At 40.2% G+C, this 16,947-nt stretch overlaps 1 protein-coding gene across 10 annotated transcripts in view; it reads right to left on the bottom strand.

Annotated features, from left to right (window-relative positions):
• The window catches only part of dlg3 (discs, large homolog 3 (Drosophila)), a 693,738-nt gene that overhangs the window by 116,180 nt on the left and 560,611 nt on the right, over positions 1 to 16,947 (bottom strand). For all 10 annotated transcript variants that reach the window (XM_078547000.1, XM_078546998.1, XM_078547010.1 and 7 more), the window contains 2 exons: positions 15,395 to 15,551; positions 12,751 to 12,853 (listed from right to left, as the gene is read on the bottom strand). In XM_078547000.1, the coding sequence (XP_078403126.1) occupies positions 12,751 to 12,853; positions 15,395 to 15,551 (260 nt within the window). The remainder of the gene's footprint in view (positions 1 to 12,750; positions 12,854 to 15,394; positions 15,552 to 16,947) is intronic.

Raw genomic sequence — 16,947 nt, 5'->3', positions numbered from 1 at the left:
CATTATGTTCCAGGAATGTTATTTTGTAAATGTGATGTTCTAGCCAATCAGCTGTGAATCTGAAACATGCTTTGCATATTCAGGTGTGTCACAAGTTTGTGGTGCCTGAGGTGTACTGAAAACATGCAAAATGCATGACTGTATTTAAAGATAGATTTAGATAACTTGAAGTAGCCAAGCACCATGGAGCATTTCTGGGTATCTTTTCCCACTCCTATTATTCAAAATGCTTCTTATAGATTAGAATTCCCAGATTGTGCCAATGTCAATTAGAAAATACCATCCTTCTGAGATGATCAAGACAACAAATCCCACTCACCCTGATTTCACCTAGTAGATCCTAAAATGCTAGGTGGCATGAAAACAACATTTATTTATTTAATCCTACCCGTAGCTGAGTGCATTTGTTTGGTGCATCAGATTTTCCCAAATTATCTCCTGCTGGCTTGGAATCAGAAAACTGCCGATACAAGCTACACTCAAGGGCTTGAGCACATAACCTGGGTTAGCACTCTACTTCATTGTTAGAGATGACAAACTTTGCAGCTGTTAAACTGAGGCTAAGAATGCCTATTCCCGTAAAAATTAAAAATCCTTTGAGGCTATTTAAAGAACAGGATGTTCTCTTGGTGTGCTGATAAACATTCCTCCCTCCACCAATAATAAAAACAGATTAATTGCTCATTCATTATTTTTTGTGGAATCTTCTGTTACACTTCTATACATAAAAACTCAGTGCACTTCAAAGTAATTAATCATCTATGAAATGTTTAGAGAAACTTATTTATAAAGCACCTTTATGTCTTTTAAGTCTTCTTACAAAAAGGCGCCACTAATACAGCAGTTTTGGGTGAAGCTGTCCGTACTACTTGTCCAAGCATAATAGGAGGTATTTTAGTAAAATAGATCTATATAGAGGGTGGGGCAGGTAGTAGGAGGTCATTAAACCCATATGCTTTGTCTGAAGGCTTTACTACGGCCTTTGCCAGGTCTTTGACTCTTCCCTGGAGGTCATGCTAGGGGTCTGAGGGACTGTTACCTGCGGACAAGGAAGAAATGGCCAGCCTCTCAAGCAGGTGTGGCCGGGGAAGTGAGCAGGAGTGTGGTCTCTCAAACCTGGATACAGTGCCCTGAGATGTTCAATGACCTCATAAGGGTAGGAAAGGTGAGTAACATATGAAATAGAAGCAGGAGCAGACCTGTCAAGCCATTCAATATGACTCTGGCGGATCTTTGGCTCAACTCCACTTATCGCCTGCTTCCCATATCCCTTCATGCCCTGAGAGACCACCAATGTGTCTATCTCAGCCTTAAATATATTCAACAATGGAGCATCCACAATTCTAAAGATTCACAGCTCTTTGAGTGAAGAAACTTCTCCTCATTTCAGTCCTAAATGATTGCCCCCTTACCCTGAGACTGTGACCCCATAATCCCTAGGCAGGGGAAACAACCTCTCAGCATCTACCCTATCGAGCCCCTTCACAATCTTGCATTTTTCAATGAGATCACCTTACATTCTTCTAAACCCCAGAGAGTATAGGCCCAATTTACTCACCTCTCATCATAGGAAACTCTTTCATCCCAGGAACTAATCAGTTAAACCTTCACTGTACTGCCTCAAATAACATGTATATCCTTCCTCAAATATGGAGGCTAAAATTGTACTCCGGGTGTGGTCTCACCAAAACCTTGTACTATTGCGCATAACTTCCTTATTTTTGTACTCCAATCCCCTTGCAATAAAGACTAACATGCCATTTGCCTTTCTAATTGCTTGCTTACTTTCTGTAATCCTTGTAGGAGTACACCCAAGTTCCTCTGAAAATCAACATTTACAAGTTTCACACATTTTAGAAAATATTCTGCTTACCAATCTTACCAAAATGAATAACCTAACAATCCCCCACATTATACTCCATCCGCCACCTTGTTGCTCACTCACTCAACCTGACTATATCTCTTTGTGGGCTCTTTGTGCCCTCCTCATAGCTTATGTTCCCACCAAGCTTTGTATCATCAGCATACTTACATACATTATTCCTGGTCTCTTCGTCTAAGTCATTAACAGATTGTAAATAGCTGAGGCACCAGCATTCCACTAGTCACAGCCTGCTATCTTGAAAATGCCCAGTTTATCCCTACTCTTTGCTTCCTGTCCATTAACCAATCTTCTATCCATGCTAATATACTATCCTCAACTCCCTTGAGCCGTTATCTTGTATACTAAACTTTTGTGTGCCACCTTATTGAATGCCTTTTGGAAATCCAAATATGCTACATCTACTGGTTCCCCTTTATCTACCTACTAGTTACATTCTCAAAAAATGTAAATAAATTTGTCAAACAAGGGCCAGAATTCTTCCCTCGTCGGGTGGGCTCAGCGGGGACAGGCGGGAGCGGTCGGGAAGCGGACCGCTGCCCACTATCAGGGCTGGACCGCGATTTCATGCTGAAGGGCCACTATCTCTGAAGCTATCACTTTTAGAACATTACTGTGTAGGCCATCAGGTCTTGGGTATTTGTCGGATTTTAATCCCATAAATTTCTCCAATATTTCTTTTCTGCTGATAATTACCTTAAGTTCCTCAATCTTATTTAGCCCATTGGTTACCCTCGATTTCTGGTATGTAATTTGTGTCTCCTACTGTGAAGATGGACATAAAATATTTGTTCAATGTCTCTGCTATTTCCTCATTCCCCATGATAATAACATCTCATGTTCAAGGCCAACTCTCACATTCTGATTTCCCCAACATTCTCCTGCACAGCACTGCTCAGATCAACACAAGTTATATCTCCACTCGTTCCTCTCTCTCCAGGCATCTCCTCACATGCACATCTGAACAACCAACATAGATACTCACTTTCATCTTATTGACATCTCACATCAATGCCTCACCCTCTACAAATGTTGTTATTGCATCCTCTCTGAACAATCCATTTCTCACCCTCATAACTCTCTGCTTTTTCTCCTTGCAGAAGGAAGTGCACTAATCCAGGGAGTGGCCCTCCAGTGATAGCAGCTCAAGATGAGTAAAGTCCTAGGTAGGTGAAATGACTTCTAGAGTTTGGAAATCAACTGTGAAATCTGGCTTTCTGAACAAGTGCTGTGAGAACAAGCCTTTCACATAGGCAGCCCTATAAAAACAATTTCAATGTTTAAAGGCTCTCAAGCCTGTCAATTTCATTGATCAATGAATCCTTGCTGTGCTGTCATGTTGTTGACCCTGACAAGATCTATACCCATTTGTTGGCTGTTAAAGGCAGAGTCCTGGGTTAAATTCACAATTAATTGACTATTTAAATGTTGAAATTACTTGCCTGACAGCTCCACAAGTGTTTCCTGCTCATCTCCAAATATGCACGGTTAAAAACAGAAGAGGGTAGGATAATGTCAGGTTGTCCCCAACTGACCGGCACACTTCAAGACTTTAACCACCCTCCCCAACCCCGCCACCACCACCCCAGCCTGAACGCCCCTACCACCTACCAGCAGTTAAAATTCTGCCTAATATAACCAATGGGTTTTTTTTAAGTTTGTAAAAATTTGTTAAAGTTACACCATAGTGTAACCATTTTCGGTGACAAAAATCCAATTGGGTATGCTGTTGGTAATGTTTCAATAGCACGTTTTCCAGAGTGTGGACAAGGCTTCAAGTCAGCATGTTCTCCTCTCAAGAGGGAGAACTAAGTCACTGAAAATCATCTGATGAGTAAAATAGTTATTTTAGAAAAGCCACAAACAAATGCAAGAGACTCAACTTCACAGCATGTCACTGTGAAAGATAGCAGCTCCAGTGATACAGAAAACACTTAGCTCCAGTATATGTATGACAAAGCATGCAAAGAGTAAATGATTAATCAGGACTAGAGACACATTTTGCATGCATAGCACAAATGATCCCAGGCAAAAAATTCACTATTTTTGTACTCTATTTGACAGGATTGTCATAATTGTTGAACTTGCTGATCTACCCAAGCTTATAACAGCACCAACTTGCATTTATATTGCACCATAATGTAGAAAAATACCTCTCAGTGCTTCATGTAGACATAATCAAAAATAACTGATACCAAACCAAGGAAGGCAATATTAGGAGAGTGACCAAAAACTTGGTCAGAAGTGGGTTTAAAGGAAGAAAGAGAGATGCAGAGAATTAGGAAATGAATAAAGGTTATCTACCACACCATAACCATTATCTGCATAATTACTGTATGTGTTCAACAAATACATCTTATCTGTAGACACTACAAAGTACATCTCTTTTTTTCAATCTCAAGAATAGACTATGGAAACTATAAATAAATTTGGACTCTCAGATCCATCCACGAGACTGGAATCATGAGATTGATCCAAAATAACCAAGGCTGAAGAAAGCATCCAACGACATTAGGATTGCAGGATCCATCCGAAAAGACAGGGCTTATGGGAATCAATTTTATGAGACTAGGACAGTGGGAACCATCCAAAGAAACTGGAACAGTGCAAGTCATCCAGGAGAATGAAACTGTGGATATCATTCAAAAATGCAGTCATCTAAATATGTCTGGGATGTGGAATCTAACTAAAGAGGCTGGGACTGAAAAAGTGAAAACCTACAGTGTGACCAAAAACTATCCACAGAGACTAAGATTTTTGAATCTGTCAAGAGAGACTGGGAATTGGGATACAAAAGAAACTGGATCTGTGGGATTCGCCCAGAGAGAGTGGGATTGTTGGAACTGTCCAGAGAATGGATCTGCCAAACCAATGCAAAAATACTGGGACTAACCATTTGCTCTTAGACATTACAACTAAGCATGATTACACTGAACTTGTCCTCACATTAATTTTACAGACAGGGCTTGATTTGGTATCTAACAATTTGGAAGATAATCCCGGTTCTGAGGCCCAATAGTTCCTGGATCAATGAATGATTAAATTCCAATCTAGTGAGTTTGACATAAACTACGAGAGAAGATAATCTCAGTCCTGATTAAAGGAATTACACAAATGCTGACTGGAATATGATGTAATTCCAAACCAAAAACCATTTTCAATGAATGCAATGACCTTTAGGCTCTTCTCCTATCAATCAGATTGTAAATAAGTAGCTTGTCTTGATTACAAAATTAAAGCCGTGCAATAATACCACAAATGAAAATACCTTCATCTCCATCCCTGCCTGCCACACAGCTGTTTTTAAAACTTCTTCCTGCAGGGACGGAGCTGAATGAATGAAGATTACATTTTCAAATAATTCTGAACTTTGCCGCCGAGGAAGTGAAAATATTTAGCTTTGTGACAGAATTTAGTATTAAAAAATCAGAAGAAAGAAATTTAGAACTCCACACTGATTATACACTGAGTTATAAGAGGTCTTTATCTAAGTTGCATAGTGACCCACTGAATATCAATCATTTAAACTGCATGTAGCAATTATGTATATATTATCAGACAGTGACAGTTCAGTCATTTCCAGTAACACCTTCTCCAACCACTCCATAGTCTGTCATTGATCACATAACATGTCCTTTGCATTAAGACTAACCTATAGCTCCACTCCCAAGTTTCTACACTGCCGTCCTGTAATATTTTATTCCTACTCTACAGCCCAACTCACACTGCCTTCTCCCCTGAAACACACTGCAGATCACTCATTCCCTTTACTTCCATTCCATTGCCCAGCATTCAGCATGAATTCAGCTTAAGGTTTTTCCCCTCACCAGTTGTTTCAGCTCTTCTCTTCCTCCAGTCTCTTCAGTTAATGTTGGCCCCAGTGATCATATCTTAACATATCTTCCAGCAGATCAATGCCATCCTGTCACCATGCACTGTAAGAAGCTTCAAACTAAATATATTTTTCAGCTCTACAGATTCATTAAAGTTTGATGTATTTGCAATCAGGACTTTAAAAAAAATAATGAATCTATCAATTTAACATTTATTATAAAAGGATTATCCTAGATCAACTAAAACTGTTTTCCATATTGAGAGACTGCTTAGAAATTATATTGTAATATGCCTGTAAGCAAACGGCTTTTGTTGTTATGTTTAATAACATTGTAAGCGCATTTGTGAAAATTTCTTCTGGTGTATTTCCAGCAAAATTGTAAAACTGTTTTAAAAGAATTGACTTAAAATTTTACCAGGGTTACAAACCAGAGTAAATATTTGTGAATACATTTATGATATTAAGTGTTAGATTGACTTAGCTGGTAGAAATCTAGCCTCTAAGTCAGATTAATGGTTAAGGTATTGTACTGGCAATTACACATTTAGAATTGAAACTAAATTCAATTCATCTGGTAATCGGTGTCAGTAATGTTTTTCAGGGAAAGGAAAAACCCTTCCATCTCTACCTATACTGGTCTGTGTGTGACTCCATTCCACATGGTTGACTCTGAATGCCATTTCCTCCATTTTCTCAGCACAAAGCAGATACTATCATAATAAATGCAAGTGCTAGGCCATATACATAATAATTTTACCCTTCAGTATACTGTGCCTGCCAGGTACCAGGAGAGGTACATTGGTTGTCAGTTTTCCATTGCATAGGAAGGTATGAGAATACCTGCTTGCTCATGTAGCTCTTGTTGCCTGATGTGATTAGGTTGCAGTGAGGCAAGCTACTGCTGTTGAAGCTACATACCTGATCGGTATTCATTTTGTGGGAACATAGTGGCTGTGCACAAACATTTTTTGGTCAGCGCTGCTGCTCACTGTGCTACCTGTGAGGAACTCCTGGTACCTGCTGTCAGAACCTGCACCCTTCAATTGGATAAACAAGCAGCAGCTGATTAATGTAAATAATAATGCTAATATAAGCCCACTATTTAAGAAGGGAGGGAGAGAGAAAACAGAGAACAGACCTGTTATTTTCGAGTCAGTAGTAGGGAGAATGTTAGAATCTATTATAACAGATGTGATTAGAACCATAGAACCATGGAAAAGTTACAGCACAGAAGGAGGCCATTCAGCCCATCTTGTCCATGCCAGCCCGAGGACACCCAGGTGCCCTTTCTAATCCCACCTTCCTGCACCCAGCCCATAGCCCTGTGGCTTACAGCACTTAACGTGCAGATCCAGGTACTTTTTAAAAGAGTTTAGAGTTTCTGCCTCTACCACCAACTTGGGCAGCGAATTCCAGACACCCACTATCCTCTGCGTAAAAATATTCTTCCTCATGTCCCCCCTATACCTTCTGTCACTTATTTTGAATCTATGTCCCCTGGTTCTAGAATTCTCCACCAAGGAAAACAATTTTATCCTGTCCACTCTATCTATTCCCCTCATAATTTTGTACACCATTACTAGATACTTAGAAAATAATGGTATGATTGGGCAGAGTCAACAATTTATGAATGGGAAATCATGTTTGACAGCCTGTTGGGTGTATTTTGAGGATGTTATTTGTAGCATAGATGAAGGAGAACTTGTGGATGTAGTGTATTTGGATTTTCAGAAGGCTTTTGATAAGGTCCCACACAGGAGGTTAGTAAACAAATTTAGAGCACGTGGGATTGAGGGTAATATAGTGGTATCGACTGAGAATTGGTTAACAGACAGAAAACAGAGAGCAGGAATAAACGGGTCATTTTCAGGGTGGCAGTTTGTTACAAGTGGGGTACCGCAAGGATCAGAACTGGTGCCACAGCTGTTCACAATCTACATAAATGATTTCGACGTGGGAACCAAATGTAATATTTCCAAATTTGCGCATGACACAAAACTAGGTGGGAATGTAAGTTGTAAGGCGGATACAAGGAGGCTTCAAGGAGACTTGGACAGGCTAAGTGAATGGACAAGAACATGGCAGATGGAATATATTGTGAATAAGTGTGAAGTTATCCACTTTGGTAGAAAAAAACAAAGGCAGAGTATTTCTTAAATGGTGAGAGGTTGCAAAGTGTTGATGGTCAAAGGGACCTGGGTGTCCTTGTTCATGAATCACTAAACGCTAGCATGCAGATGCAGCAAACAATTAGGAAGGCAAATGATATAATGGTCTTCATTGCAAGGGGATTTGAGTACAGGAGTAAAGATGTCTTAATACAATTGTATAGAGCTTTGGTGTGACCTCACTTGGAATATTGCGTACATTTTTGGTCTCCTTATCTAAAGAAGGATATGCTTGCCATAAAGAGAGAGCAATGGAGGTTCACCAGACTAATCCCTGGGATGGCAGGATTGTTTTATGAGGAGAGATTGAGGAAACGGGGCCTGTATTCTCTAGAGGTTCGAAGAATAAGAGGTGATCTCACCAAAACTTACAAAATTCTTACAGGACATGACAGTGTAGATGTAGACAGGATGTTTCCCTGGCTGGTGAGTCAAAAGATAAGGCTGCAGCATTCGCAACAATCTTCAGCCAGAAGTGCCGAGTGGATGAACCATCATAGCGTCTTCAGGAGGATCCAGCATCACAGATGCCAGTCTTCAGCCAATTTGATTCATCCCACGTGATATCAAGAAACGGCTGAAGGCACTTGACACTGTAAAGGCCATGGGGCCCTGACAATATTCCAGAAATTGTACTGAAGACTTGTGCTCCAGAACTTGCCGCGCCCTTAGCCAAGCTGTTCCAGTACAGTTACAACATTGGCATCTACCCAACAATGTGGAAGATTGGTCAGGTATGTCCTGTACACAAAAAGCAGGACAAATCCAACCTGGCCAATTACTATCAGTCTACTCTCGACCATTAGTAAAGTGATGGAAGGGGTCATCAACAGTGCTATCAAGCAGCACTTACTTAGCAATAACCTGCTTACTAAAACCCAGTTTGGGTTTTGCCAGAGCCACTCAGCTCCTGACCTCATCACAGCCTTGGTTCAAACATGGCCAAAAGAGCGGAACTCCAGAGGTGAGGTGAGAGTGACCGCTCTTGACATCAAGGCAGCATTTGACCAGATGTGGCATCAAAGAACCCTGGCAAAACTGGAGTCAATGGGAATCAGGGGGAAACCTTTCTGCTGGTTGGAATCATACCTAGCACAAAGGATGATGGTTGTGGTGGTTGGAAGTCAATCATTTCAGTTCCAGGCCATCACTTCAGGAGTTCCTCAGGGTAGTGTCCTCGGCCCAAGAGGCTTCAGCTGCTTCATCAATGACCTTCCTTCCATCAAAAGGTCAGAAGTGAGGATGTTCATTGATGATTGCATAATGTTCAGCACCATTCATGATTCCTCAGATACTGAAGCAGTCCATATCCAAATGCAGCAAGCCCTGGACAATATCCAGGCTTGGGCTGACAAGTGGCAAGTAACATTCACGCCAGGCCAGTGCCAGGCAATGACCATCTCCAACAAGAGGGAAGCTAACCATCACCCCATGACATTCAATGGTATTACTATCGCTGAAACCCCACTATCAACATCCTGGCAATTACCATTGACCAGAAACTGAACTGGACAAACCATATAAATACTGTGGCTACAAGAACAGGTCAGAGTCTAGGAATTATGCAGCAAGTAGCTCACCTCCTGACTCCCCAAAGCCTGACCAGTATCTACAAGGCACAAGTCAGGAGTATGATGAAATACTCTCCACTTGCCTGGATGAATGCAGCTCCAACAACACTCAAGAAGTTGGACACCACCCAGGAAGAAGCAGTCTGCTTGTTTGGCACCCCTTCCACAAACATTCACTCCCTCCATCACCGATGAACAGTGGCAGCAGTACCATCTACAAGATGCACTGCAGGAACTCACCAAGGCACCTTTGGCAGCACCTTCCAAACCCACAACCTCTACCATCTAGAAGGACAAGGGCAGCAGATGCATGGGGACACCGCCACCACCTGGAAGTTCACCTCCAAGCCACTCACCATCCCGACTTGGGACTGTATTATTGTTCTTTCACTGTCACTGGGTCAAAAAGCTGGAACTCCCTCCCTAACAGCACTGTAGGTATACTTATACCACAGGGACTGCAGCAGTTCAAGAAGGCAGCTCACCACCACCTTCTCAAGGGCATTTAGGGATGGGCAATAAATGCTGGCCTAGCCAGCGATGCCCACATCCCATAAATGAACAATAAAAAAAAACCATTGGACACAGTCTCAGAATAAACTGCAGGTCATTTAAGACCGAAATGAGGAAGAATTTCTTCACACAGAGCGTGATGAATCTTTGGAATTCTCTATCCCAGACAGCTGTGGAAGCTCAATCATTAAACATGTTCAAGACAGAAATCAATAGATTTCTGGATACTAATGACATCGAGGGATATGGGGACAGCATGGGAAAGTGGTGTTGAGGTAGATGATTCGTCATGATCTAATTGAATGGCGGATCAGGCTCAAGGGGCTGAATGGTGTACTCCTGCTCCTATGTTCCTAATGATTATCTTCTTTGATCTCTTTGAGGTCAAAGTGTTTCAAAATGATATATCTAGTGATGGAAGTTCAGAACTAATTTAACTGCTATGGCAGACTCAGTCAATGACTAAACCAGGCAGATCTACAGTACTCTGGGACACTAGTGATAGTTTATTAATAAGTTTGGCTTGTTAACAGAAGCTAGAAAGACAGATCTGTCACTGTAAGCTGAGATCCTCCCATTCAACTTCAAATAAACCAGAAAGTTAAAGCCCAAAAGTGTAAGATAGTCCTGGCTGGACGAACTGTGGGAGGCTTGCCAGTGCTTGTACTGGTAAACTGCACAGTTTAACACTGATATTCTATGCACTTGAGGGGTCCCTACCCTGTCCCTACTCTATCAACATGTGCCCAAGCTCGTTGGACTTGGACAAGTTGGGTGCATCTCTATGGAGAGATATTACATGCACTGAGGCAGAAGTACTTAGGTAGAAGTAAGGTTGAAGAGGGAAGGAAAGGCAGAAGGAAAAGAATGGAAGTCAGGAATGGAACTTTGCACTTGGGCAGGAGTAGAGAGCCAGCATTAACTTGAGGGAAGCAAGGGAGAAAAGCAGCCACAATAACTGAGAAGGATGGAAGAAGAGTGAAAGCTCCAACTGGCTAATGTAAGACTAAATCAGCAACTTGCATTAAAAAGAGGGGTAAGTACACAAGGAGGATTGACAGAGGAGCACATGTCTCAGTGAAAGGGTGGGCAGCTGGATGGAGTATATGATCTCTGTGAACTGGGTCCAGAGAGGGACAATATTTTTGTGAATTGAGGCGGTGGTGGGTTGAATGTGGGAAAGTGAGCTTCATTGTCACTTTTGTGGAAGCAATGGTCTGGTTGATCTGTTGGATATGTAAATGTCACCTTCCTCTCTTTTTAGATCAAAACTCTTACCAGTTGTGAAGTATCAAAGTTGTTAAGATTGAAGGTTAACCAGAATGGTCCATTTTGAATGGACCATTCAAAAATGTCCTAGGTGAACATATCCTGGATAACTATAAGTTAAATACCAATTTTGTGTCAACATTTGGCTTTTTCTTTCAGGCACAAGGAAAGGAAGTCATGTATAGCTATTCTTAAGTTACAAAGCTAATTGAACTACCTTTTCAAGTCATTGACAGAATCAGGGCTGTTCTTGGCCAGCCACCTTTTTGGGGCTTGTGTCAACTTTTATTTGAAGCTCCTGTTAAATTTTTACTAGTTCTCTCGGCTGGTACTCTAGTAAACAACATAAACTCCACAGGTGTAATTTTCTTAGTAGCTTAGCTCAGGCACTCAAAAGTGGTGATGACTTTCTACATTTGTCAAATACTAAGCTAACCACAAAGAATCAATCTTCAGATAAGAAGTTGAACTGAAACCGTGATTGCGTGTTAAGGATTCTATGCCATTATTTAAAGGAGGGCATGGAATCCTCCATATGTCCCAATCAACATTTCTTTCCTAACCCACATTATGAAAAATAGATTCCTTGGCAATTTATGTCATTTCTTTTTATGACTGCTATATTCAGCTACAGTACAACAGTGACTCCACAGCAAAGTAATTCACTGCATATGAATTGCATGGGAATGTTTTTGAAAGACTAAATAAAATGCTGCAACACACAAGTTTTTCTTCCCCATGAAGAACAGGAGTAAAATCAATGTTACATCGGTTTCAGTTTTCCATCTGATCATATTAATTCCTGGTCATTTCAAATCATGTGCTCCTTTTGGTTGCATTGCTGATATATAATAGCATTATTTTTCCCCTTTTATTCCAGTAAGTTGAATTGTCTTTTCATCTTAATGGCCCCAGCAGTTTGTGTTTCTATAGCTCACCGAGGCCCCCCTGAGGCAGCAACAGTTCAATGCAATTAAAAAAGAAAAAAATGCATTGTCTCACATGACCTCAAGCTATCCCAAAATGCTTCACAGCCAACTAAGTATTTTTGATGTGAAGTCATTGTTGTTATGTAGTAATGCAAAGAACCTGAATGTTCAACATAGTTAGGTCTGTTACAATTTTCAGTTTCCTTCCTTGGATGTGAATGCAGATTAAAACACAACCTTGAAAAGGGCACTTGCACTGACAGAGAAAAAAACATGTTTATGGAAATATCCTTCAAAGTCCTAACTTTAGCTGTAGTGTTCAGCTAGACATGGTACTCATCAAAGTTATTTTTCTAATCAAGTACAACAGCTGGATTGCACTGCATATTAGTCTTTGTTCAAGCATCAAAGTGGAATAACTGACACTGTAAGGAATAATGACTGACTTTCTGAGGTGGAGGAATTGAATTAAAACAGTCGGACACCCTTAGTAAAGTAGGGAGGAACTTTATCTGCTGTCATAGCTGGCTTTGCCCAATCATCACCAGTAACACACTGATTGCCCCATGCCACATATGCTTACCTTCTGGTCTGTACTGGGCAACGATAGTCACAGTCTGACCGGCTCTTTTGAGTGCTGCTGCTGCCTGCTCATGGGTAGCACTCCGAAGGTTTACACCATTCACCTTAAACAAAGAGGCAGGATTATTTAAAACACAATCAAGTTCCCACTTGGTTGATGGGGGTTTGTAGTGATGTAGACTTATAGCATTTATGAAGTACCTACTGACTGACAGATGGCTGACAAATTGGACTGAGCTACTTGCTTTCCTACAGCTTATCCAGAAACAACTAAATTAGATAGGTAGATCCCTTTCTAAAAATTTTGGGATCCTGTACATGAGTAATTGAAAGAGAATGAAATGTGCTAAGTGTAACACCCTTGGAAGGAACAGATAACTTTGGACCAATAGTTCCTAAATCATCTCCACCAGTGGGGCCTTGCTTGTGTCAGGACTGCGTTTGTTGTAATCTAATTGATAGAGATTGATCACCATGATTAGTCAACAATTTCATTCTCATTCTATCATGCGACTACCAGGATGGTGGAAGATGAAGGTGGTCTTTTTTTGTCTAGCATTTTCAGTATCCAACAAAGGGAAAGGGCAAATGAAATATAGCTGTAATGAAAATTAAAAGACAATACAGAATTGTATGAAAATATCATGATTTTATATGTTGGGAGTGATCAGCCATTCCTCTACAATAGATCTCTGCTATTGATCGTAAGGTTGTCACCAACCTCCTGCTGCCTCAGGACAAGGGTATTACTAATGAACTGCACTCTGGGATGAAAGCACCTTGGCGAGCAGTAGCCTGGAACATGGATGTGCTAATGAGCAAGTATTCTGGCATACAGACATCCAGATGGAGACTAATCAATGAAATAAGCATTTGAGTAACAAAGCTCCCAACAGCAAACTTTAAAAAAAATGTTTGGGATAAGTAATAAATAATAAGAGTATTCTTTGTTCTTGAATAAAATGGTGTAGGAGAGCGGATATGGAGGCAGGTTATATATGATTGTAGTAATAACCTCAAATGGAAGTTACCATAGCAACGATATTCTAATTCTGCGCTACACAAATCATTGAAGCAGCTGGCAATGTCTCTGCTAAAGGTGCACTGACCAGTGTCCTGAAATAGAAATCTTAGAGACAAATATCAAAAGCAGGAAAGCACCAGTTAGCAAACTATGAATACTCTCGACATTATAAATTGTCCTGCACGATCCTGTAAAATACAGGTAATAGCTAATTTCTATCTAGCAAATGCTGCTGCTGTTTTAATCCAGAGCTATCTACATGGGAGGCAGTGTTGGAGGAAAAACTGAGTCATGCAGCTACCTTCTTCAAAACACTTTAAAGGAATGAGCCGGAAAAGCAGAGTTTTTTAAAATTAATTTACGGTTTATTAGCCTGTAAACATGCTAAATGTCTGTTACTAGAGTCAAGATGATCTGATTATTTTATGCGGATTTTCAATTACTGCTTTCTGTACATTTACAACAGCAGAATTCACTAGTAGTCATTACACATGCCTGAATTTATAGAGAATATTATGAAATTTAGTTTTCATAAAGGCAGGGACCATCAGCAAAGTGAAATGAAACATTCTTCACCTCACATTGTTAGTACCATACATACTCAGGTCAGGTACGTTGCAAGCTAGATACAAAGTAAATCTCAATTTACAGCATGCTCAGGTCAAGTATGGCATGGGCAAAGTGACACATTGGATCCTGCCCGAACAAATATTTAAGGGTTATGTACAACACAGGATAGAAGTATAAAGCTCTCTATACTGTGTGTCATCCTTCTATATTTCCCCAACAAATATTCACTATGCAATTATTACCTGGGTTATAAATTGGGTAAATTTCTCTTCACATTGCCCCATTAAGCACTCCCAGGTCAGATATAGCAAGGGTTAGGTGCAGAGTAAAAGTCCCTGCATTCTGCCCTGAATTGCAGCACTGCCATTTTCATTGCATATCAACTATCTCCATATCCTCATCAAATGAAATACTTTCTGCTGGAAGTTGGGTTGATTTGAGGCTAACATGTTTTACTCAGGACACTTAAAGAAGCATTCTGCCTCATGTTTCACTTGTGTAAGTGTGCTTCCCCTAACTCATGTAACCATACCTTTTTGTATGTGTAAGTGCTTTGGCTGTGTAAAGATACTTCCCACCATACAAAGGTGTCTCTGCGCCCCTTCAATCATATAAAAGTGCTTATGCACCCACCTAGCCCCACACTTGTATACAGTTATCTATCATGTAATGATGCATCCGAACATATAAAGCTATCTTCACCATAAGAAAAGGCTGCTTCAGATCCCCAGTTCCTTCTTGTGTAAAGGTGCTTCCCTCATTTTGGTATTTCTCCCTAGTAGTGTGGCTAAGACTGGCAATAGAGAAGAGCATGGGATTGAAATTTCATCAGTAATTTTGTGATGCAGCACATTGCTACATTATCACTCTCTGCACGACAAAACCTTGCTGATTATCTTCTCTTCACCTTGTGAGATACAGGATGTAGTTTAGTGAGCCAGTTAGATTCAAAGTGGGGCCTGCTATAGGCATAGATGCTACACTTGATATCAATTTACAGATGCTGAGGGAGTTTTCTTATCTTCAGCAAATATACTTGCTTATCACTCACGGATAAAATCCGATCGCCTCTTCGTAGCTCTCCACTGAGGTCTGCTGGCCCACCTGCCAGAATGAATGATACAAAAATCCCTTCACCATCTTCTCCACCGACAATGTTAAAGCCTAATCCTGTTGATCCTTTGTGGAGGACAATCTTTCTTGGTTCTCTGAAATGAAAACAGGAACAACATTAGAAAGAAGACAATCAACCAAGTTGTTGGAAAAATCCATATCCCAGTCCCAAGAAGCTGATTCCACTCAATTCTCTTTCATTGAGATGGATAAGACCAAATAAAAAGATATTTTAAATGGTTAAATGACTATATGACATGTTGAATGACTATATATCAGAATTTTTGAACTGAGTGAAATTCTCAATTAAACTGATGAGACGCCCAAGTTTAGCACTATAGCTAAAGAAAAGGAAACAAAAAATTCAGCCCACAGGAAGGGAAGGGTATCTTTATATCATCAAGAATGTCACTCCACACTTCGTCTAAAAGAAGAATTTACAAAGTTTCTGTACTTTTTATTTCATTAGTTAATTCTGTGCAACTAAAGGATGTGTAGTAAGACTGTTCCTTTTAGGTGGTCGCTAGCTGTCTGACCCAGAAACTAGTTTCACTGTACTTTTACATATTACTCTGTTGTGTTCTCTTGCCTTGAGTATCATTGCCATGAAGAGCTGAGAAAATCCAAAAATTCAAAGTTGGCTGAAAATAATCCTTTACAAACCATCTCACAGACATCCAACAGAGAAATCGGGAAAATAAGAAATATAAGCCACCAGCATTATGTTCATCATAACTTTTGGAGTTTAAGTAGTGTTACAGAATATTTTGTGAAAACCCATCTTGTATACATGCACCATAAAAATAAACAAATCTGAGGAAAATGTGTTACATAAATTGACAGTGTGGAATTCCAAATACATAAATGAGATAGGTTAAACTGATAAGCACAGAACTCCATTGCTTCATGAAGATTTCCTTCCCTATTGCAGCAACTTATATTCACATAGAATTTAACATAGGACAACATCCCAGAGCACTTTAGAAATGTAGGATAAAAAAAAACCTTTTGACTTTTTTTAAGCTTGACATTTGATCAGCATGCCTTGGGAAACTAGGAAAATGCTGATAAAGAGATGCATGTTTGTCAGTATTTTAAAATTAACCTTGCTGAACTTACGAAGTTGAGAGACCAGAACAAATGCTATCAAGGAAAGCAACAGAGATAATATAGCCCAGCCACAGGCGCTAGTGTTTTAGTTATGAAAATTAGGCCTTGAATTGAGATAAGGTGTTCCAGAATAGTATAAACTTCTTTTCCTGGAAAATTAACTATAAGGGACTTCACATAATGGGAAGTTACCGGAGAAAGCCGAAGAAAGGTGGACAGCTTTCTGGGCGGATGCAAACCATGATTTAAACAAAAGGCACATAACAAAATTGGGTATTATGTTTTAAAAGAAGCTTCATAGGAGAGTGGTGTTGTGTCACCGATCAGTCAGGGATGCCGAGTCCCTATGCCAACATGCATTTTTTATACTCCTGTTATAGC

Source organism: Cetorhinus maximus, chromosome 8 (genome assembly GCF_964194155.1).
Source record: "Cetorhinus maximus chromosome 8, sCetMax3.hap1.1, whole genome shotgun sequence".
NCBI lineage: Eukaryota > Metazoa > Chordata > Chondrichthyes > Lamniformes > Cetorhinidae > Cetorhinus > Cetorhinus maximus.
The sequence above is the reverse complement of the archived record's forward strand: the minus strand, read 5'-3'. Positions and strand labels throughout refer to the sequence as shown.